Here is a 25,965-nt window from a genome sequence, read left to right on the forward strand (position 1 = left end):
TGAATGAACTATAACATGCAGGGGTGGGGGTAATGAAATGTTACAGATACTAAATTTGTTTTTAGATGGAATTCAAGTATTTTGTTAAAGTTAATGAGGAAAAAAAAGTATTTCAAGTTTTTATATTAACCTACATATTTACATTTCCAGGGTCTTCCTTTCTTCCTGTGGATCAGAGGTACCATCTGGTATCACTTCCCTCTTTTAGTATTTCTTGTAAGGCAGGTCTGCTTGCTACAAATTGTCTCAGTCTTTGCATATCAATGTATTTATTTCACCTTTATTTTTGAAGGACAGTTTTGTTAAATATAGAATTATTGGGTTTTTTTTCTTTCAGCACTTTGGATATGTCATCCTATTCTCGCATCCAGTGTTTCTGATGAGACGGCAATAATTAATAATCACACTGACGCTCCCCTGTATGTAGCAAGTTATTTTTCTCTTGATTTTCAAGATTTTGTCTTTGTCTTCTAACAGATTGACTATGCTGTTTCTAGGAACAGGTCCTTTGTATTTATTCAACTGAAGTTCAATGAACTTCTGGATGTATAGTTTTTCGTCATATTTGGGAAATTTTCCAAAAGGCTGTTTTCTGCACCTTTCTCTCTCTCCATTGGGGCTCCCAGTACAGATATGCTGTATGCTTGGTATTTTCCCCAGATCTCTGAGGCTCTCTGTTCCTTTTTCTTCATCGGTCTCTCAGATTGAATCATATCTATTGGTCTGTCTTTAAATTTACTGGTTCTTTTTACTGGCAGCTCAAAACTACTGTTGAACCCCTCTAGTGAATTTTTCATTTCAGGCATTGTATTCTTCGAGTCTAGAATTTCCATTTGATTTTTTTTTAAACTTTTTACTTTGGAATAATTTAGATTTACAGAAAAGTTGCAAAGATAGTACAGAGAGTTCCTGTATACACTTCATCCAGCCTTCCCTAATGTTAATATCTTACATAAGCATCGTAAAATTTGTCAAAAGTAAGAAATTAACATTGGTTCAAAACTACAGTCTTTATTCAGATATCATTGGTTTTTCCACTAATTTTTCCTTTTTCTGTTCCAGGATCCAATGCAGGATACCACATTTCATTCAGTCATCATGTCTCCTTGGTCTCCTCTGATTTGTAATTATAAGTTCTCCGTTTTTCCTTGTTTTTCATGACCTCGACAGATTTTAAGAGTCCTGGTCAAGTGTTCTTATAGAATAATGATTCCGAGTTTCACTTTGCCTGTTTTTTCTCATCATCAGACTCAGACTGTAAGTCTTGGGGAAGACTACTAGAGAGGTGAAGTACTCTCTCATGACATCATATCAAGGATAGGGTTTTTTTTTTTTTTTTGGTTGTTAATTGTTTTTATTATTTCTCTACCCTCATCTAGAAACTCCATTTGTTGACTTATGTTATAATTTCCTTTATTTAAACACGGTTCCCTTTAGTTCTTATAATAAATTTATAATAGTTGAAGTCTTTATTAAATCCCAACATTTGGGGACATTCAGAGAAGATTCTTTTATACTGCTTTTTTTCCCCATGCATGAGTCACACTTCACTGCTTCCTTACATGGCTTATAATTTTGTTGTTGTTAAACCTAAGGATTTTATATAATATAATGTAGCAACTCAGGATTCTGATTCTTTTCCCACTTATAGGTGCTGTTGCTATCTTGTTTACCTCTTTCATTTTGTTTAGTATCATGACTGGGCTAATAAATATGTAAAATCTTTCTCCCTGAGGTATGCAGTCACTGGTATTTCTGCTCAGTTTTAAATATGCTGCTTTTATTTGAAAGCCTGGTTTCCTAGGGGTTATCCTTTTGCATCACTTAGGGGTCAATTTCTGATTAGACAGAGTTTATCTCAAAAACCTCGAGCCACTAAGGCTCCCACCCCTGCCAATGGATATGTGTGTGGGCAAGGGGAGCTCATTTGAAGTTCAGTCTTTTTTCAAGTTTGCCCTGGGTTTATCTTTCCATAGGGCCCTCTCAAGTCTCCAAGTTGCATGAATGCAACTTCAGAGTCAGTCAAAAGTATGTGAATACCTTGGGCCTTCCCAGGTCTTTCGTGTGCTTATGTGTAGCCTCAACCAAGGACATCTGCCTCAGATAGTCCTGCCATCCTGCTATTCAAGCTGAGCCACTGGCCCTCCCTTGTACTTCTGAAAATGATGCCACTGGGCACCACCCACCACGCTGAAGATCTGAGCCCCCTTCAAGCTGAGGTCTTTCTGCCCTGCTTCTTGCTGACAGAACCTCCATGCCAATCAAGCTGGCTCAGAGCAGGGTGGAAAGTGAGTAGTTCCAAGCTAGAATGCCACAGATTCCCATTTCCCTTACTTGAAGTTCAACAACATAATACTTGAAGGTTTTATACAATTGGCCTCTGGTCAATCTTCAAAGTATTAAAATGGCTGCCACAGAAAAGTTAGATAGAAATAAAAATCCTGTTCACATATTCATATTGTTTGGACCAGTAATCCCAGTTATATAAAACCATCCTAAAGAAATAACCCAAAATCATGGAGAAAGCTGTGTAAAGCATGTTCCTACAATATTATTTCTCCTTCGGTGCCTCCCTTACAGCTAGGTGGAGCCCTGTGACTAAGCTCTCACCAAGGCCATGAGAATGGAAGAGATACCACAACTTCCTCCCTCACCTCCTCCACAGTAAACTGCCCTGAACTTCTTGTCTCTCCCCTTCCCGAAGGCCTAAGTTTGGATTGGTAGCAACTCACAGACAACCACGACAAATGGATCCCCGTATTACTTCATGGACTGGAATCACTTCATCAACCTGTACCTATTGCCAGGCTATTATATCACAACAAAATAAAATGTTCTGTTACTGAGTGACATTACAAATTCATGCTTTTAAAAGAAATACATTCCAAAAGCCACAAAGTTAAATGTACCAATTCATCACAGCTATCTTAAAATATGTATATAAACATGGCAAATACATAAAAATAACAATGTTACAGTGGGATTATTAATTATTCCTTTTCAAACTTTCAAAAATGCTGTTTAAATTATTTTGATAATTTCAAAAGTTGAAATTGTTTAATTGGTTAATTAAATATTTTGAAATCATTTTTCACTTTGAGAGAAAAATGATTTCAAAATAGATTTAAGGAATCTTTATACTATACACGTTCATATTTGTATAAAAAATGGATCCCCTGGCCAATGTTCAAATCCAAGATGCCTGGTCTGCAATCCAGCCATTGTGTTCTTTCTTTAATAAATGAAAAATTATCTACTCATGTTCTTCAAGGGCACTACTAGCTAGAAACCTTAGCCAAATAAGACTGACTCTGTATAACTTAGAAAACTTTCTCTATTTAAAAAAAAAAAAAAAGGCTTTTCATTTCATCTTTTATATTTGTATTTCTTAAGAGAAAACAAAGTTTCAATGCAAAGGGATATATTGGAAACTGACCCAACAAAAAGCTTTATGCATTTTCTCACCCAGCAGCTTCCATCAACCTAAAAATATATCTGAAGAAGGATGAAAGCTGGCCCCACTATGAAAAGCACAGCTTTTAAGATTAAAGCTACCCCCCCAAAAATCCAAGAAACTGAAACAGCCCAGCCCAAAGAAAGCAAAATAGAGCTTCTAAAAACTTTGTTGTCCTCTCATATTTGAAACTATACAATCTGTCTAAAACTGCAGCTAATTTATACAGAGTTTCGATAGCTCCAAACTCCCTAATAATTAAATTTAAGGCTTGAACAAAGGAAATGTACAGAACTCTACAAAATATAACTACACAAGATGTACCACAAAACATGAATCACTAGCCACTTGTGGCTCCAGAGTACTTGAAATAGTGCTTGTCAGAATTGAGATATGCTCTCCAAAAATATAATGATAAAAATATAACATTAATATCTTATTAATACTAATTATATGTTAATATTTTGGATACAGCTGGTTAAATAAAATATATTAAAACTAATTTCACCTGTTTCATTTTATTGTTTAAAGTGTGGCTCCAGGAAAACTTCAAATTACATACGGGGCCACGCTGTATTTCTACTATCTCTGGTGTTCTACCTGGAGAAACCAGTCTAGTTTCTAACAAGGAAATTTTATAACCATTTTCTTTTGGTTTGGTACTCTCTAGTTCCATACTTTGATCCTAAAAACAAAAAGGGTATGTTGACCTACGATTATGTCCCACACGGTACTGAAGATAAGGGCTGCCTATAGTCATCTGGTTACTCAACAACAGGGATCTAACCTATTATCACAACCAAGGCCCCAAGAGAAATCCAGAGACCTTTTATAAAGTCTTTACAGGCTAGAAACCTATCCCTCACTCTGACCATGTCACTTACCGGCTTTCTCGGAGGGAATGTGAATACCAATGCCACTTCAAGAGACTCTCCAGAAATCCTTCGGCCATCAAAGAGTTAAAAGTGCCCACCTTGAGATGGCATAAGAGGATTTCAGACAGAAATGACTAGCTTGCACAGCAGGGTGTGAGGCGGCACTGTGGGAAGGGGGATGGGAGGGAGTCTGAGTAAAGCAGAAAGCTGGACTCCGTGGGACTGAGTGACAGATAGGACCTCATAAGGGGCTGACATACTTTTTACATTTGCTGAGTATCTACCCTGTGTGAAGCCCAGGGCTTAACACAGCTAAATAAACAGTGTCCACTCTTGAAGAGCTCATAATCTTATCAAACTCAAGTCAGGACAGATCGGTGTACAAGGCCGGCTGTTTTGACAGTTAATCCTGGCTGCAACCTTAAGGACTGAAATCAGAGATGGTTAACAAAGTCAAATCGGTAGACAAAAAGCTGAAGCTAAATGGATTCAGGAGGGAAGGAAGGTTACGGTAAGGTATCGCAATGGATGGACTCTGAGAACCCTTTGAAATGTTACAAATGGGACGCGGGCGCGCACGCGTGTCTCTGTGTGTGTGTGTGTGTGTGTGTGTGTGTGTGTGTGAGAGAGAGAGAGAGAGAGAGACAGAGAGAGAAAGAATTCACAGCAATCAACAGATGCTCTGAGGTAATGGTCTCCAAACCTGTAATGCACTTATTTATGATCTGTATACGTCTACTTTTATGTACTCTATGCAACATGAATAAAATTAGGATCTAAAACAAGGCTAAAAATATAAATAAAAGTTCTAAAATTTTGGGGCGCCTGGGTGGCACAGCGGTTAAGCGTCTGCCTTCGGCTCAGGGCGTGATCCCGGCGTTACGGGCTCGAGCCCCACATCAGGCTCCTCCACTATGAGCCTGCTTCCTCCTCTCCCACTCCCCCTGCTTGTGTTCCCTCTCTCGCTGGTTGTCTCTATCTCTGTCGAATAAATAAATAAAATCTTTAAAAAAAAAAAAGTTCTAAAATTTTAGTTTTATATCTTCAGTGACTTCCTTGCATAGCCCACATGAATCCTGCTCTAAAGGAAATTTTAAAACACCACTGATGGGGAAGTACGTGTGGAAAACCTCCACAGTTATTAGAACTACACCTCAACTGGAGATGAGCTAAGGCCAACCACAAAAATCCTTGAAGTCACTTACAGAAAATTTTTTCTCTGAAAATGAATTTTCACTCTGAAGCAAAGGAAAAATGAAAATGTAGGTTCTACGCATGTCAGGTAATATATATTTTGCTTTTATCTTTAATTTGTCCTCCTTTATGTTAATATTTTAAGCCACTAAAAGACCTTTTAAATGTACGATAGAAATTATCTTTAAAAATTGAGATTTTTGAAAAGCTATGTAAAATGAGTTCTATGTTCCATTTTTTCTTACTAGTAAAAAAATCTGAGGTAGTATCACTAAATTTAAAATATCACTTGAGGGAGAGATTGTGTGCTGATTGTTTAAACAGTGAGAGTGCTTCCACAGTACATTCAGAAGATCTCAAGTCAATCATTTTCAATGTACTTTTCCAAGCATAAAATTTTTTGCCTCCAATTTCACATTTCACTTCTAGAAAAATAGGTAATGGATATAGACAAGTCACAGAAAATAGCTAGAAGGTAATTAATAATAAACATCTATTTCAGGGGCGCCTGGGTAGCACAGTCATTAAAGCGTCTGCCTTCGGCTCAGGGCGTGATCCTGGCGATCCGGGATCGAGTCCCACATCGGGCTCCTCCGCTGTGAGCCTGCTTCTTCCTCTCCCACTCCCCCTGCTTGTGTTCCCTCTCTCACTGGCTGTCTCTCTGTCACATAAATAAATAAAATCTTTAAAAAAAAAAAAAACATCTATTTCAAGTTTAATATCAATAAAAATCTAAGAAATGGAAACTAAAAATATCAGAAAGGTATGAAAAGGCACTCACATACTGCTCATGGAAATATAAACTGATATCACCTTTCAGGTGATTCAGGAAATCTGACGGTGTGCTCTGATCTAGTAATTACATTAGGAAATGATTTCAAAATTTAGAGAAAGATTTGTGCGTGAAAATGACATCACAATATTTTATTTCTGCACAGAATATGATTGGATGAAAATGTTCTAAAATGTTAAGTGTTTATCTCTGGGTGGTAGGGCTACAGGTGGTGTTTACTCTTTTTTTTCTTTTTAATATATTCAGTTTTTTAAATACTAAGTACTTATTAACTTTAATCCTCAAAAATTCAAGTTTCTTTTTAGAATTCCTTTTAACAAATATCATCCAGGTCTTCTTAAAGAAACAAATAAGTATATGCTATTTCTATTCCAATTAAGAGAGGGCTCCTATTATAACCCTTGATTTTTTTAACCCTTCAGGCCCCCACCCTCACCAAAAGCATTCAGCCCCCCGCTATAGTACAGCAGAGAGGAGCTCTAGTCAAAGACAGATCTAAGTTCAAATCCTAGAAGCACCATTTACAGTTGTGTTACTTTGGGCAAATTTTCTAAACCTCAGAGAATTCTTAAATAAGATTACATAAATTTAGAGATTAAGATAGTTTCATACCACAGTGGGCAGCTCAGAAAGGGTATAAGGATGAAGGTGGAATTTTAAGGGGAGGGAGTAGGTGGGACTATAAAATGAAATTACAGGAATATAATTTGGGATTCATCCCAGAGTTATGGTGACATATGATCTGACATGATAGCATGAGACTAAAAGAGTAAATTTTTCTTCATTCTTCTGTACTGAACACTTCCTGTGTGCTGCACACCAGGGACACAGCACTGAACAGGGTAAACAAGATCCCTGCTTCCTGACCACACATTCTGTGGTAGCAGGGGTGGGGAGTAAGGTGGGGGAGGAAGGCAGAGACAGACAGATGAATCGAGTTAGTGGTATATGCCACAAATAAAACAAGGTAAGAGAACAGCTGGGGGGTGGGTGCTGTTTTAAATAGGGTGATCAGAGAAGACTCTGCAGAGTGGGTTGTGACTAGAAGGACAAGGAGCCAGGACAAGATCTTGAGACTAAGAGAATAAGAGCCAAGTCAAAGATGGAAACAAACCTGGTGTGTTCACAGCAATAAGACCACTGTGGAAGAGGGAACTGAAAAGTTAGCAGGTGTGAGATTACATGGGGCCATAGCATGAAAAGGAGTTTGGATTTTATTTTTACTGTGATAAGAACCCACTGATGTTTCAGCCGAGTGGCATGAGCTGACTGCATTTAAAAAATTACTTCGACAGATCTGTGCAGAGAGAATCCTAGTGACAGGATGCTATCACAGCAGGCCAAACATGCCTTGAACTAGGCAGGACTGATAGCACTAGTGGGGGCGGAATCGCGCAGAATTCCCACGGAGGCTGATTTCAGCTCTATCTTTCAAACCAAGCACAAAGGTTTCTCTTCCTGGTTCTCCCAGCTCAACTGCGCCACTACTAAACTTCATATGTTATCGTAATGAGAACATGTATCAAGTTACTGCAATTTTATATTTACATAGCTGTCCTTCCTACTAGACTGACCTCCATGAACCAAGGCAGGAAATATATTTATCTTTGATACACCTAGTAGAGTACCGGGCATAGAAATGTGCTCAGTAAATGTCTGCTGATTGAAAGAACGAACAAATACATTTAAATAATCAAAGCCATCTGTATTCATTTCCAAGGGCTACTGAAATAACACAATCTTTGTGGCTTAAAACAACAGAAATTTATTTTCTCTCAGTTCTGCAGGCTTGAAGTCCAAAATCAAGTGTTGGTAGGGCAGGGCCATGTTCCCTCTGAAGGCTTCAGGGAAGAATCTCTCTTTGCCTCTTAGGAGTTTCTGGTGTGTCGCAGCAATCCTTTGCGTCCCTGGCTTGTAAACCGCATCACTCCAATCTCTGTTCTGTCTTCACATGGCCTCCCGTGCATGTGTCTGAGTCTGTGTGTCCTCTCCTCTTAGAAAGACATCAGTCATTGGATTTAGGGCCTGTCCTAATCCCATATGACCTCATCTTGATTATATCTGCAAAGATCCTTATTCCAAATAAGGTCACATTTTGAGGTTCCGAGTAGACATGAATTTTTAGTGGACACTATTCAACCCACTATGCCGTTCAACACCACAATGGATTGCCTTATAAAGTGGTAATCTCATTCCAAAAATGTTCAAGCAAAAACTGAGTAGCCAAAATGGATGTTCAAAAGAAGAGATTTCTCTATTGCCTATATGTATCCTTTAAAACCTCTGTGGTTTCTGTTTACTCATCTGTATGTTGAGGAAACTGATTTTCATAGTCTCTTTTAACATTAACATTTTGATTCTGGGTCATAAATTTTCTTGACGACTTTTTACATTTTATAAATACGTTATCCTAATACAGAGACCCTTAAATATGTGAATAAATTATAGCAAAAAGCTTACCTTCTCAGTTCTGAAATGGGCAAAATTTTCTGTTCCCATTAAAAATGCAGTGTATTCCTCCATACAACAAAGCACTATACTTCCATTTTAAGAAACCACTTTGAATACCTACTGTGTGCCAATGAACAACCCACTTCTGACCCACCTATTTATACTTATTAAATTACTAGCTAACTAGATCTTTCTTCATTATTTCTACATAATAGACATGTCACTTAATGGTAATAGCTTTACTGATTTATTACAAAAGTGATATATTTTTATTGTTTTAAAAAAATTCACGAGTACAAAGATAGTAAAAATTCACCAGAAGTCCCAGTCCCAAAGACAGCCACTGTTAACATTTTGCTGACCAACCCGTCAGACTTGTACGTATGCATACATTAGTGTATATAATATCCTTCGTATTTTTATTTACAAAAATCAGATGTTATGTAGAAATAAACAGGCTAATACGCATGCTACTCTACAACTAGTATTTTCCCCAAATTGTTATGCATACCTTTCCAAGACGAATATGGATATATGGCATCATTTTACAGGACAGAGTTTTATGCTGAATTAAAACAACATATTCTAACCAACCGCCACACTGATGAGCACTGAAATAATCCAAATATCCATCGTTCCAGTGTTGCAAATTGTTACCAAAATAATTTATGCACATTTGTTGTAGCAAATTTTTGCAACTGCCCCTTTAGACAAATTCCATGACTGCAAAAAGGGTAGTATCCACACTTATACTTTGGGTTTGCAAAGATCCACTGCCCTCCCAAAATGCTGAGTCAAATGATGCCCCCAGCTCTGGATGTACGAATACCCATTTTCTCACATATCAGTCTTTGCCAGTGTGAAAATAAGATTCCCCCCACCAAAAATACTTTTTTTCCTTCTCGCTCTCTCTTTTTTCCATTTCCTTCATTACTAGCTAAGCTAAAGATGTTTTCCTACATTTGTATTTCTTCCTGGAGCTGAGTCTTCTGCCAATTTTCTACTAAGTAGTCTTATTTTTTCCTATAGGTCTTTTTTCTCTTCCTTTTTCTTTTCCCCTATAGATCTTATTTCTCTTGCCTTGTTAAAAGAATCCTTCAGGAACAAGGCAAAGATGTTTCTTCTCACCATTCGTTTTTAATGTCACACTGGAAATCCTAGCTAATGTAATAAAACAAAAAAAAAGGGAAACACAGTTTAGACTGGAAAAGACATAAAACTATCTTTGTTCACAGGTGACATGACTGTCTACATTGAAAATCCGAAAGAATAGGGAAAAAAAACAAAAAACCCTGGAACTAATGAGTGCTTATAGCAAGGTTGAAGGATACAAGGTTAATATACAAAACCAACCTCTTTCCTGTATACCAGAACGAACAAGTGCAATTTAAAACGTTAAACACGGGGCACTCGGGTGGCTCAGTCGGTTAAGCATCTGCCTTCGGCTCAGGTCATGATCCCAGGGTCCTGGGATCGAACCCTGCATCGGGCTCTCTGCTCAGTGGGAAGCCTGAGTCTCCCTCTCCCTCTGCCTGCTGCTCTGCCTACTTGTGCTATCTCTCTGTCAAATAAATAAATAAATAAAATCTTTAAAAAAATAAATAAAATGTAAAACACAATAACCATTTACATTATCATTCCTCAAATAAAATACCTAGGTATAAAGCTAATAAAATATGCACAAGATCTATACGAGAAAATGACCAAATTCAGATGAATAAAATCAAAGAACAACTAAATAAATGGAGAGTTATTACATATTCATGGACGGGAAGATTTAATACTGTCAAAATGTCAGTTCTTCCTAACTTGATCTAGTTTCAATGCAATTCCGATCAAAATTCCAGTACGTTATCTTGCGGATATCAACAAACTAATTCTAAAGTTTAAAGAAAAAGGCAAAAAGATCCAGAGTAGCCAATAATACTGAAAGGAAAAAGCAAAATTGGAAGGACTAACACTACTGGACTTCCAAACTTACCATAAAGCTACAGTAAGTAAGATAGTGTGGTACTGGTGAAAGAAGAAATAGATCAATGAAACAGAATAGAGAGCCAAGAAACAAACCCACAGAAATATACCTAACTGATCTTTGACCACACAACAAAGGTAGTCTGAAGCAAAGACAGTCTCTTCAACCAATGGTCCTGGAACAACTCGAAATCCACATGAAAAAATGAATCTAAACACAGACCTTACACACTTCACAAAAATTAACAAAATGGATTACAGACCTAAATGTAAAATACTAAACTATAAAACTCCTAGAAGAAAACATAAAATAACCTAGATGACCTTGGGTATGGCAATGACTTTTTTAGATACAATACCAAAGGCACAGTGCATTAAAAAAAAAAATTGATAAGCCGGACTTCGTTAAAATTAAAACTTCTGCTCTACAAAATCAATGTCAAGAGAAAGAGAAGACAAGCCATGGAATGGGAAAAAATTTGCCAGAGACACATCTGATAAAGGACTGTTATATAAAATATACGAAGAACTCTTAAAACTCAATAATATGAAAACAACTCAATCAAAAAAAGAGCCAAAGACCTTAACATACACCTCACCAAAGATATACAGATGGCAAAAAAACATTAAAAAACCCTCCACATCATATATCATCAGGAAAATGTGAATTAAAACGACGAGATACCACTATACACCTATGAGGATAGCTAGTCTAAAACACTGACAACACCAAATGCTGATAAAGTGTGGGGTAATAACAACTGTCACTCATTGGCGGAAATGCAAAACAGTACAGCCATTATGGAAGACACCTTGGTGGTTACTTAAAAAACTAAACATACTTTACCCATATGACCCTGCAATCACATTCCTTTGGTATCTTTCCAAAGGAGTTGTAAACTTCGGTCCACACAAAAATCTGCACACAGAGGGGTTTTTTGTTGTTGTTTTTTTGTTTTTTAAAAGGAAGTTTTTTGGTTTTTTTTAAAGATTTTATTTATTTATTTGACAGAGAGAGAGACAGCCAATGAGAGAGGGAACACAAGCAGGGGGAGTGGGAGAGGAAGAAGCAGGCTCCCAGCGGAGCAAGGAGCCTGATGTGGGGCTCAATCCCAGGACCCTGGGATCATGCCCTGAGCTGAAGGCAGACGCTTAACGACTGAGCCACCCAGGCGCCCCTGCACACAGAGGTTTGAAGCAGTCTTACTTCTTTTTTTTTTTTTTTTTTTAAAGATTTTATTTATTTATTCGACAGAGACAGAGACAGCCAGCGAGAGAGGGAACACAAGCAGGGGGAGTGGGAGAGGAAGAAGCAGGCTCATAGCGGAGGAGCCTGATGTGGGGCTCGATCCCATAACGCCGGGACCACGCCCTGAGCCGAAGGCAGACACTCAACCGCTGTGCCACCCAGGCGCCCCTGAAGCAGTCTTACTTCTAAGTGCCAAAACTTGGAAGCAACCAAGATGTCCTTCACTAGGTGAATGGAAAGATGGTGGTACATCCAGACAACAAACTACTACTCAGTGCTAAAAAGAACTGAGCTATCAGGCCATAAAAGAACAGGGAAGAACCTTCAATGCATATTATTAAGTAAAAGAAAGAAGCCAATCTGAAAAGGCTGGGGACTATATGAATCCAACTATATGACATTCTGAAGATGGCAAAACTAGAGACAATAAAAATATCAGTAGTTGCTAGGGGCTGGGGGAGGAGGGATAATTAGGTAGAGCACAGAGGATTTTAGGGCAATGAAAATACTCTGTATGATACAACTAATGATGGATACATAGTATATATTTGTCCAAACTCATAGAATGTACAACCAAGAGTGAACTCTAATGTATTGTATGGACTTTGCATAATTATGTCTTATCAGTGTAGGTTCATCAGTTGTAAGAGATGTACCTGTCTGGTGGAAGGTGTTGATAATGCGGGAGGCTATACATGTGTTGGAGCTGGAGGCATACGGAAAAATCTCTGTACATTCCTTTTAAATTTACCATGAACCTAAAACTGCTCTAAAAAAATTAAGTCTTTTAAAAAGGTTTGCTTTTTGGAATAGCTTCACTGTTTTTCTTAAAATTTTCTTAAAATGTTCACTATAAAAAATTCAAGGAAAAAGTAAAATGAAGTAAAAAAAATTACCAAAAAATTCCATCACCTACCATTTCATACATAAAAGTCTATACAGTGAGCAATTTGTATATAAGGAATATTAATTATTTTATTCCTCAATGTGAAAAAAGCTTTATTCTTAATTTTTAAAGTACAGGTGAAATACATCTTTCTTTATAAAAGGTTATCCCTCTTGCATATAAATCTCATTTCACAAATCAAATGGTATCTTCCCAACTGGCTCATTATACTTTCAATAATGGTTTTGCTTTATCTCTTACTATGTTTTAAGAAGTAACTCAGGTATGTTTTAAACTGAATGGGTTTGTACTCTAACTTGTTCAAATAATCACTGGACTATACATAGATGCTTCGCTACTCAAAGAATAATATTCAGTAAAGAAAGACTGCTATTTAAGGAAATTCAAAGATCAATCCTTTTACAAGAAAGTAGGGGACATAGTGAGAAAAGCAACAAAGTTGGGAAGAACTAATTTTAAAAATCTAACTTCTCCACTTTCTAACTGTAGGATCTTGGAGAACTCACTTAACCTTTCTGAATCTCAACCATCAAATCTTTAAAAAGACTTATAGGACCCCTTTCAAGCATTAATATCCTGATTCCATTTCCAAAGAAGTCCTAGAGGATTAAGTATGAAGACCTAGCATTAGGAGAATCAAATACCAGAGGGAAAAAAGTTGATGTATGAAGTATTATTTTATATACCTATGGAAAATGGTAAAATACAGCAACAGGATAATAACAAGGTGGAATATAGTAAACCAGTGGTCTACAAACTGGGGCATGCATGTATGAGCCTTAGAAGTACATGGAGAGTTTCAAAGAAACTGATTTCTCAGCTCTCAACTTCCATATGTACAATTTTCTAGAACCATTCTGCTAATCCACTGTATCAGTTTTCATTTACTTCCTCTCCCCTTTCATCTCTTTCTACCACCTCCAAATGAAACTGCAACACTCAACACTTCCCTATACTTACTGTCGTCTAACAGCTGTTGTGTCACAACATCCAAAGAGCCCGAAGGAGAGTTCAAAATACCCGTGGTGAGAAAGTTAATGACTCTACAGACTGGGGTATCCAATTTTTTTCCCCAAGTAAAGGGGTCACCAATTCTGAGTTCCATGAGTATAAGTTAAACCAAATCTAGTTGCTACCTGACAAAGTATTAAAAATTATTTTGATTATCAATCACTTCATTGTCAACTTGGAAGAATGGGTGATACTGCTAAAATAAAGCACTTTTTATTCATGAGATTTTTCAATACTTTCACTATTAAAGTAAAAGGAAGAATGGCAATGCAAAACAGCATCTTCTCTAATAGTATTTATAAATGGATAAACTATAAGTATTTATGAAATAATTTAAAATAGAATCCATTTCCAATAAAATTTTACTGTCTTATTTAATACTTTTTAAATTTTACAATTCATATGTTGTTTTGTCTACTGGCTATAACTGTACTGCTAACTGAAACCAAAATAAATTTGATACAGCCTTATGAACATAGAACATTTAATTTTTTTAATTTAAAAATTTTTTAAAGATTTATTTGAGAGAGAGAGCATGAGCGGGGGTGGGGGGTGGGGGGCAAAGGGAGAGGAAGGAGCAGAGTCCCCGATGCAGGACTCAATACCAGGATCCTAAGATCACGACTTTAGTCAAAGTCAGATGCTTAACTGATTGAGCCACCCAGGTGCCCCAAACATAGGAAATTTTAAATGTTTTTAATTATAATTGTTTTTGCACAGAACTCAGAAGAACTGGGTGACAATACAAAGCATTTTTTATTCCCATTCACTAAATTCATGAATTTACTTACTTTCATTGTAGAAAAGTATGAAGGATGATAGTGTGATTATTATAAAAGAGAATATGTAGTGACAGAAAAATAGAAGTGAGTTCAAGAGAAAAATAAGGAATATAAAAATTCTGACTGTTAAAATCAAGATATTGTTCACGTATTTTTTTAAACAGATGATGGAAAATATCAAGTTGTTAAAAATTCCCTGGAGGTATTTTAAATTGTGATTTAAGTAATACACCAAAAATTATAACATTTACAAATACTGAAACTTAGAGGAAAAATCGTGTTTTTTTTTTTTTTAAGTAGGCTCCACACCCAGTATGGAACCCAGTGTGGGGCTTGAACCCATGACCCTGAGATCAAGAACCGAGCTGAGATCAAGTCAGATGCTCAACTAAGCCACTCCAGGCACCCCTAGAGAAAAAATTCTTAATGTGTGAGAAAATATATAGAGTCTTTTGTTTTTCCAGTTCTTTGAAGGGGTATATGAGCAAAAAACCCTGACAGTGAAAGTTAGAACGTATCATTTGTCCTAACCTTCCTAAAATATTGCCTACTAGATATCCCCACTTGGATGCTCCCCAGATACTTGAACTCCACATACTTAAAGTATATTTATTATCTCTTCCCCCTGCCCCCCCCCCAGAGAAAAACAAAACCTGCCTCCTCTTCCTATCCGTATTTTTGTTACTAGTTTCATGATCTACCTGGTCTCCCACACTAAAAGAGTAGGAAATTTTTTTTATTAACTCCCACATCAAATCAGTCCCTAGGCCCTAACTCCTAACTCTCTAGTCCTTGTGCCATGGTCATTGTTTATGGTCTCTTCATGAGCTGTCATCAAATAGCTCTTCAAAACCGTAACTATACTTTTAGTATAGTTGACACATGATGTTAGTTTCAGGTGCACAACATAGTGATTTGACAAGTTTATACATTACGCTGGGCTCACCACAAGTGTAGCTACCATCTGCTCCCAAACATCCCTATTACAATATCAGTGACTACATTCTTTATGCTGTGCTTTTTATCCCTGTAAATTATTCATCCCACTCCCACTCCCATTTTGCCCAACCCCTCACTCCCCTCCCCTCTGGCAACTACCAATTTGTTCTCTGTATTTATAGGTCTGATTCTACTTTGTTTATTCTTTTTTTAAAAAAAGATTCCACTTCTGAGTGAAATCATATGGTATTGTCTTTCTCTGACTTATTTCACTTAGCATTATACCCTCTAGGTTCATTCATGTTGTCTCAAATGGCATGATTTCATCCTTTTTTATGGCTTAGCAATATTTCATTGTGCGTGTGCGTGTGTGTGTGCGTGTACACATCTTCCTTATCCATTTGTCGATCAATGGACACTTAGGCTGCTTCCATATCTTGGTTATTGTAAATAATGCTGCAAGAAACATATACCTTTTCAAATTAGTGCTTTTGTTTTCTTTGGGTAAATACCAAGTAGTGGAATTACTGGATTGCATGGTATTTCTGTTTTTAATTTTTTGAGGAACCTCCATACTTTTCCACAGTGGCTGCATAAATTTACACTCCCACCAACAGCGCACAAGAATTACGTTTTCTCCACATCCTTGCCAACACTTGTCATTTTGATTTTAGCCATTCTGACAGGTGTATGGTGATCTCTCATTGGTTTTGATTTCCATTTCCCTGACGATGAGTGATGCTGACCATCTTTCCATGTGTCTGTTGGCCATCTATAGGTCTTCTCTGGAAAAATGTCTGTTTAGGTCTTCTGCCCATTTCTTAATTGGATTTGGGAGGGTGTTTAGTTGTATAAGTTCTTTATATATCTTGGATTTTAATCACTTATCAGAGATATTATTTGCAAATATCTTCTCCCATGCCTTTTTGCTTTACTGATGATTTCCTTCACTATGCAAAGGCTTATTTTAATGTGGTCCCAACAGTTTATTTTTGTTTTTGTTTCTCTTGCCTTAAGGAGACATAGCTAGAAAAACGTTGCTATGACTGATGTCAAAGAGATTACTGCCTGTGCTCTCTTCTAGGATTTTTATGGTTTCAGGTCTACGTTTAGATCTTTAATCCATTTTGAGTTTATTTTTATGTATGGTGTTAAAAGGTACTCCAGTTTTATTCTTTCACATGTAGCTGTCCAGTGTTCCCAGCACCATTTATCAAAGAGCCTGTCTTTTCCCCATATTCTTGCCTTCTTTTGTCATAGATTAATTGACCATATAATCAAGAGTTTATTTCTAGAATTTCTTTTCTGTTCCATTGACCTATGTCTATTTTTGTGCCAGTACCATACTGTTTTGATTACTACAGCTTTGTAGCATAACTTGAAATCTGGAATTGTGATACCTCCAGCTTTTTTTTTTCTAACAATAATTATACTTAAATTTACTTCTCAACATCTCCCATGGAGAGTGAAACTACTTTATAATTGTTAGAGCTATACGAAAATACCGTAATGCATATAATAGAGCCACCCAAAGAAATTACAGAATCATGAAGTTGGAAGGAACCAGAAAAGTCAATCCCTTTGACCATATCCTTATCCAGGTAACTTTCAAGCTGTTGTCTCAATTTATAATCTCATGAAGTAGCCTGATCTCTCTCTGGACATCTCTGTCAGAGATCTGGGCCCAAATACAACTTGTTTCACTTTTTCTAGGATTATTGTGATTAAAAAGAAGATTTATGCTAAAAGAACAACATTGGTAAAATTACACAAAATTCTAAACAAAAAGTTAAAAATTAGGTATAATTTAACATCCAGAGATGGCTTCAATTAGCATTTGGGGATACTTCTGGGTATATTTTTCCTTTTTGTGAGTATGCATGGTGTATAGATATGTATATATTTTGTGATTTAGTTTTAAACAAAATTGGGACAAACTGTAGATAGTAGGTGCTAAAAGTAAAGTAAGGCAAAGTATTAATTTTTTTATTCAACTGCTAAATTACTTTTCGGCAAATTTACAATTTATATCCTACTAGCACTGTGTAATCTTCATGTTATATACTTATTTTATCATTCTTTTAGTTTGCATTTCTTTAATTATTAGTGTGATTAAACACAAGACCTCCCTACTTCCCTATTGTTTCTACCCATTCGTCCTATTCTACTCTCTGCAGTCATATCCTTTTCCAGTGTCATAAAAGGAAGAAGAGAATGCATAGTCTTTAGGGTCAGGTCAGAATGAACCAGAGTTTAATCCACTTCTACTATCTAGTTGTGTTACCTTGGACAAGTGACAACTTTAGGCCTGTATCTTCTCCTGCATATTAGCGACTGCCCTCACAAAGTAGGAACAGGGTAGAGCAATCAAGAACATACAACCAATCAAAATCTAAATTAATCCTCCCCTCCTTTTTCTCGTTCACATGCTAGTCCTTCACCTACTGGAAGACAGCAATGCTCTATCGCCTCTCACCAACCACTTCTCTACCTCCATCCCCATCTTGTTGGCCCAAATCCTGAGGCTTCCCTTCTCCAAGCTAAATGTCTCCAATTTCTTCACTCACATATCAAAAAATGTGCTTTCAAATCACTTCATCATCTTGCTAATATCTTCAGAGTATGATTTAACTTAGTCATGTCCTCCTAGAAAGTGGCATCTAGAACAAAATCCAGATATGATTTGAAAAGACCAGAATACAGGTTATCACCTCACATAATCACCTCAAATCACCAAATGTGTTTTCCTTACCCACATCTATGAGCCAACAAAAATCTATAATCCATAAACCTAAAAGACTAACTATATTCTACTCACCTTCACCGAGGGCAGGCTAGGTTAAAAGTAAGGGTGTAGAACATGACAGGCCTTTGTCAAAGTTCCTGGGATGCCTTGGGCAAGTAATGCATTGTCTCTAAGGTCAGTTTACTCCTTGGGAAAAAAGCTAAAAATGGGAGTAATAGCACTTTATAGAGTTTTTGTAAAGATTAAAAACATCAATTATAGTATCTGGCATGTGAAGTACTCAATAAATAGAAACAAATAATTATCACTGAAACGAGAGTACTGAATATTAAGCACCATTTATCAAGTACTTTACATGGGCTTGAGCTCGAGTGTGGTCTACCCAAAACACAGATAACAGAGTAGGCTTTGCTGAAACTTAGTTAACCAACAACTCATCTTCTTCCCCCAACTCCCCCTGCCCGGCTTTCATCTTCTCCTTCTCCCTCTTGCTGTCATCTTCAGAAAACAAAGAGCCCTCCCTACCAGTAGGTGGAGGCATGGAGCAGTAATCCAAAATTCCTACTCAAAATTAACAAGCAGGAGAAACTTCTGATTTCAACCACAAGATCACTGGCACAGGTCCATTAGGAAGGGAACCTGCCAAGAGCCAAAATGAAGCTCTGCAAGCTTCATAAGCTCATCTACAAACGTAGTTTTTGTTCCTTTCCTCATATACTACTACCTCATATAGTATACCTGAACGCAAATATGGAGAAGTATCGTTTGTGAGTAACCTTTGAAAGACATATTTAACAACAATATAAAAAATCAACAAAGTCTATGGTTGTGTTTAGGCAAGAACAGGCTATTTAAATGTGGGAGAGAATAAACACTCAATTTTCCCTCAATTCAAATTAATCATAAGATATGAGCAATCTGTAGAATAAAAAAGTTTTAAATTGCGTCTAAATTAGAAGATTAAAAATTAATTGTTGAAGTTTTCTGGAATGGCCAAAGGGAATGTAAGAATGCCCAGATCTTAAAGATCTTTAGCCAAGGTACTTCTAACAAAATTAGACTTTATATAAACACAAACACACAGTCTTTGGTACAGAAAATTAAATTCCGTAAGATCTGCATGCAATGAGGGCTCTTTATCACCTAAATTTCCTAAGTGTCTTTAGTCCAACTAAATGGGTATTAACAGTCCTAGGCAAAAATCTGAATTAAGCTAAGCTTTATCAACTTCCTCTTTCTTCAGCTCTTCTTTTCCCAAACTTGTCTTTTTATATCCATCACTAGAAAAAAGTTAATTCTCTAAAATTACTCTGGTCCTTCATGAAAAGAAAAGGAAAACAAGGAAAAAAAAAAAAGGAAGGAAGGAGAGAATGGTTGAAACTTACACTAAAGTACGAGCAGAAGTCTTATCAAATTGCCTCAAAGAGAACGGATGGTACCTCTCCTTTCTACCCAAAGTGAGTTCCCTACTCTTCGTAACTCCCTGAAAATGCTTAATATTTTACCTCTTGCAGGACATTTTTGTTTAAAAAAGCATTCTTAAATAGATAGTATGTACAGCTGATGGAACTCTAAGCATAGCAACAAAGCAACAAAATCCGGCCATAGGTCTAAACCTCTTCCAATCACATCCCATAGACTAATAAATGTGTTCCTGATGACAACTTATAAACTAGCAATTTGAACACCCTACTCCTCAATCAGAACTACACTCCAAATACACTATAAATTTACATTAACATTATGTTTGAACATATATTTGAATTATGGCATAAATATATATTACTTCAGAAGTAAAAGCAAAAGCATACTACTAAATTTAAATCAAAGTATGAAAGATTTCTGAAAATAGAAAAATGAAACCCAGATCCCAACAAAATAAGTGTTTTGGGAGTAGATAGGGAGGAAGGTCTCAGCAACTGAACCACTCCCAGGACATCCCACCGACTGTTCACATTATTCCCTGTATTGGCTTCTGAATGTAGATTTGTGAAGAGGCAACTACTATGATAACAGTAATTTGGAATAATGCACAATTACAAACTAACATTAGATATATAACAGTCCTTACAAATGAGCACAAGATATGCAAATGAAATTTGACAAAAGAGGAAACGCAAATGCACAGAAACACTTCAGAAAGTGTATATGTTTGCTTAGTCTACGTTGAAACAAACTCAGCGTACCACAGCGCATCTACTAACATAGTAGAACATTTATAAAATGTTTATTATATAATATTATAATCTAGTAATATATGATTGGAGATGAGTGATAACCATTTATCTTAGTATTGTAAAAGGATAGAGCATTCTAGAAAGCCAAAAAATGTTCTCACCTCTTGACCCGTTCTAGTGATACCATTCTAAAGACTTTACCAAACATGCATTAAGGTGTTAAGGTTTTGTGTACAACATCAAGACCTGAAATAGCTCTAACATTCAACATTCAGATAATGGGGTACTCACAAATCAACATGACATCACTACTAATGATCTATACATAAAACTGTACTGTTCTCCGACAGTACAGTAGCCACTAGCCATATGCAGCTATTTAAATAAAACTGAATTTACAATTCAGTTCCTCAGTCAGACTAGTCACATTTCAAGTGCTTACCTAGGTATGTATATGGATAGTGACTATCACACTGGGTACTGCAGAGAAAATTTCCATCATCACAAAAAGTTCTATTGGATAGTGCTGACCTACATACTTTTCTAGACCATCCTCTATCTTCCTCCCCCTACATGCACCCATTTATCTAGAAACATCTACATAATCTTCAGGCTTTGGCCTAAGCCTCAACTACTATGTGAGGCTTCCCCTGATTTATCCAGGAAATTTGGGTTTACCTTCCTGTGGTCTCATTATGCCATGATAACTCCAATACAAAAATTATGTCACGTGTACTCATACCATTGTCCCCAACATAATCCTGTAAACTTCTTTAAGAACCAACTTTTATCCAAGGGACTTGGAATTGTTCTGAAACATACAGGACCTTGAAAATTTGTCATATATTAAGAACACTGCTAAAGACAACAGAGATGTACAGTATGACTACAAGTAGAAAAAAATGTTTATGTTTAGGGAACGTAATGCATCAAAGAAAAATTTGGTTAGGTTGGCAGGCTCACAGGTGAGTTTTTTTTTCAATTACTAATTTTTTACATTTTCTTAGTACCCAACACAAGGAGTCTCATTCTCAGAAGGTGTTCAGTAAATATTTGCGGAATAATTTCTGTATTAAAAAAAAAAAAGAAAAAGGAAAAGACACCAAGAATGAACCCTAAAGTAAACAATGGACTCGCGGTGGTCATGATGAAGCAATGTAGGTTCAGCAATTTTAACAAATGTCCTACTCCGGTGAGGGATGCTGATAATGGGGGAGGCTATGCATGTACCAGGCCAGAAAGCATATGGGAGATCTCTTTACCTTGCACTCAATTGTGCTGTGAATTTCAAACTGCTCTAAAAAGATAATGTCTTCAAGAAAGAGACCCCAATAGTTTGTTCAATAATACATACCATCGACTTATGATAAATTTAAAAAGTTAGATCACAAATTTCTAACCCAAATATTTCTCTCCAGTACGCAGAAAAATCTAAAATAATCGCAGGTGCAGTGCTTCAGCGTGTCATCAATACACTAAATCAACTTCCACACTAAGACCCCACCCATGCAAAGCTCTATGGACACAGTAGTGAACAAGACAATTTCTTTTCTTTTTTTTTTTTTTTTTTTAGTTTTTATTTATTTATTTGAGAGAGAGAGAGGGAGAGTGGGAGGGAGAAGCAGACTCCCTGGTGAGCAGAGAGCCCAATGTGGGACTTGATCCCAGGACCCTGAGATCATGACCTGAGTCGAAGGCAGATGTTTAACTGACTGAGCCACCCAGGCGCCCCAAACAAGACAATTTCTTCTCTCACAATATTTTATCTAAATAAGAACTTTATTCTGCAAGATAAATCTTTAATCTCAGCTATCAACAGCAGACACCCTAAAATGGCAAGAACAAGCTTCTCTTATTATTCTGATTTTTCAAAAACTTCAAAGAACTCATATTAACCATTTGAGAAAGTGGTACATGACCTGGTTTAAAACAAAAAGTTAATGCCTCATTTACTTGGCATTCTTGGGACAGTTGGTATTCCACAGAAATGAATTTTTCAGACAACTCACCCTTATCCATTTAAGCACCAACATTTAAATTGTTTGCCATGGAGATTTTTTTTAAGTGGGAATCTTTCAATTTTTAAAAACAGATTCAATTAAGTATTTTGACTAACAGTGATCGTGTTGTACAACACTCAAACTCCTAAACAGTATGTCCCCAGAGTTCCCTTTTAAAAGCTGCTGGCTTTGAAGAGTTTTGCTTCCGATCTCTGGCTCTGGTGTGTCCGCTGTCAACTTTTGTGACTATCGGTGAGAACCTGAGTCTAGCAGCCGCCAACTCCTGCAAATTTGCTGCTGCTGGCAACACAAGTTTGTCAGAAGTTTGCCTAAAACACACAGGCTTTGAGAGGATCGTCAACTCTATATTTTGGGTGCTCGGGCTTCTGCTTATTTTCTGAATCTCTTTGAAGTCTGCAGGTACAAGTTCCAAAATAAGTTCAGGATAAATGAGTTACTGCTATACCTTGATAAAAGTCTTTACATTGTTTTCATATTTAAAACTGATGCCCAGTCGGAGATAACTTCATTACTTATTCATTTGTCCAACAAGTATTAAGTACCTACTATGAGACAGTCTCCAATATTATGGTGAAACTGAAGAACTGAAAAGAATGCTAGTTGTGAACATATTCTAAAATAGAAAGATTCAGAAAAATAATTTCGTAGCACCTAAAAAAAGGAAACCAGGTTTGGGGTTTTTTTAAGCATTAAATGAAACTACAAAACCACCTCAGCTTTTAAAATTTCTGTAGCTTTAGACTTAGGAACTGAAAATTCAAGGGTTTTAATTTAACCAAACATTTATTGTATAGAGCTCTGAATAAGATTCCCAAATTCTCTCTTTTTTTCTATTACACATTCCCATCTAGCCCTAGAGAAATCACTAGCAACGTTATGTTTTAGTATTAAATGATAGTCTAAGTCTTGGTAATGATAAATACACAAAAAAACCCTTTCAGCCATGGTAAGTTTATCATCATTTTCATATTGCGCAACAACGATTAGAAAAAAGTTATAATTCAAGAAACTTTCTGTCCAAATTTTCGTAAGTTCCTATATACTTCACTTTGGATTTTTTTTTAAGCTTTGGGAGTTAGCAAAATATGGTGTGACTCTACAATATTTGCTTTATTTGCCACAATCATATTTTTAAAATTCCATTACCCATTTAAACCTAAGGCTAGGAAATGAGTCAAGAAGGGGAAGGGCTTAAAATTGGTCTCTGAGGATTAATTAAGACAACAGGTAAAACCCTGGTTATCAGCCTTTTTTTAAATGCTCTTGGAATCTCCTTTCTCATTCATTTTCTCCTCAGGGAGTAACTTCATTTGTATTTTATAAAAGACTACTGATCATCCTTATTATTAATACTGAACTGGAAATGGGTATTAGTTATGTGCCCGTGATCTGAGAAAGTAAAATAATATTGTGAAATGAAAAAAGTTACTACCATTAAAAACCTTTAATTACTACCATTAAAAACCTTTCCAGCAATGCATTAACATTTCTTCAACATTAATTTTGCAACCTGAAAATGCTTTAAGCTTAAGTGCTATAAAGGCAGAGCACGGATCTAACTTTCAAAACAACAGTGTAGTATTATTTAAACTATTATAGTAACCATAAAAGTTGGCTCTGACCTCATTAGCATACCATCTTGTCCTGTCTTATTTTAAATAAAAACAATTCACAGAGAAATCCAGATGGTCTCTTGCTCTCGCCACCATTTAGGCAAAGAAGCAAATGACAAATATTTACTGGACACACCTATCATAAGCAAAATCTCTACCAGGTGCTATCCACACTACTGGTTTAAAAATATATATACACATAGACCCGCTCAAGATATTTACAATATAATTGAAGACAGAAAATATGCTTCATAAAAGATACTAATACTAACCAATGGGAAAAATAATATTTGAATTAAAAATGGATCATGAACGTTCTGGCAGCAGAAATGGAGGGCACTTGGTTCAAATGTAAACAAAATTGTTTTAGCCTATTTTAAACCTGACAATCAAAATCACCCAGAACTAAGGAGTTGGGCCAACAGCATCACCACAGAAGAACACCGAAATTCTCAGGAGGAACTGGTATTGGACCATTCAAAACAAAGTCTTCCTGTGAGTGCTCATTAGTAGTTCCTCTCCTAAAATCTCCTTATCAAATTAAAAACAAAACTGATTCCTGGTTATCAACTTTGCAGAAACCGAAGCTCTACGGGGAAGCACTCCCGACACTTGTTTCTTTGATAGCACTTAAGGTCCATCCACAGAGTAGAAGGGGCTGGGGAACAGCGACGAGGAACTGGCCTATTGTTCGAAGAACCGCAGGACCATCCGAACGCCACGGGGCGCGCGGGAGCAGGGGGGAGACGAGGCGCAAACGCGGCACAGGTGTGTGTATGGGGGAAGGGGACAGGTGTGCCCGAGGCCACAACTAAGGTTAGAGAGGCCCGACTTCAAGATCCAGACGTCGAGAAAGGGAGGAAAACAGTCATTCCCGAAGCTTAAACCGCTGAGCACCGAGGGGGGCGGGCCTGGAGAAGGTCTGAAGGGCTCCCAAAGCCCACCCAGGTTGGGCAGGGGGGAATCAAAGAAGGCCGGTGGACTGAGTGAGTGTGCAAAGCTCGAGGATAAAAGAAAAGGCTCTCGAATCGAGGGCCAGCCTAGAAATCCCCAAACAATGGACAACGCAGGGTATGAGGTAAATGACTAGGAGACTGGGGGTGTCGCGGAGTGACCCGGTGAACCCGGGTGGGAAGGGGGAAACAAAAGAGAGAAGCCCCCAAGTGTGGGTCCCCGGCGGCGGCGGCGGTAATTACCTGTGAGAGTTGCCGGGGATTGGGGCAGCCGAAGAGCGCGGAGCTGGAGCTGAAGCTGATGGCTCCTCGGCGGCTGAGGACGTGCTGGGGGACCGGCCTGTCCAGGGGCAGCACCGGCAGCTGGTAACATACTTCCATTGAATACGCCCGCCCTGCCCCCGCGCGGCGCCCGCCCAGCCGCGGCAGCCGGCCCCTGCGCTGGGAAGGGGCCGCGGCTCGGGGGCGCCGGGCCGAGGCGGGGGCAGGGTGGGCGGGCGCCGACCCCGGGCCGGGAAGCCGCGCTCACGCCTTCCCCACCCCAACACTCCGCCCGGGCCGCCGGCGGGAAGACGCTGCGGCGGCCGCAGAGACAGTTACGAGGACCAGCGCGCGCCCGGCTCCGAGGTGCAAGCGGGGGCAGCACAGGCAAAGTCGGAGGGGGAACCCTGCCGCCCCGGGGCTCCTCGGCCGGGAGGAGCGGGTCTGGGGAGGGCAGAGCAGGAGCGGAGCAAGGACAGAAGAAAGCGGTGCAAGAAAAGACTGCCGGAGCCAGCGGCGAGACCCAGGGCGCGCGGGTCTCGGGACCAGCCACCAGCTCGGGCCACCG

At 37.9% G+C, this 25,965-nt stretch overlaps 1 protein-coding gene across 2 annotated transcripts in view; it reads right to left on the bottom strand.

Moving 5' to 3' along the window:
• The window catches only part of PDE7A (phosphodiesterase 7A), a 109,907-nt gene extending 84,337 nt beyond the window's left edge, over nt 1-25,570 (bottom strand). For both annotated transcript variants that reach the window (XM_040626006.1, XM_040626005.1), the window contains exon 1: nt 25,380-25,570. In XM_040626006.1, coding sequence (XP_040481940.1) covers nt 25,380-25,517 — 138 coding nt within the window. In that variant the 5' untranslated portion in view covers nt 25,518-25,570. The remainder of the gene's footprint in view (nt 1-25,379) is intronic.
• Nucleotides 25,571-25,965: the final 395 nt, after the last annotated feature.

This window comes from Ursus maritimus, unplaced genomic scaffold (genome assembly GCF_017311325.1).
Source record: "Ursus maritimus isolate PB19 unplaced genomic scaffold, ASM1731132v1 scaffold_9, whole genome shotgun sequence".
In the NCBI taxonomy this organism is placed as follows: Eukaryota; Metazoa; Chordata; class Mammalia; order Carnivora; family Ursidae; genus Ursus; species Ursus maritimus.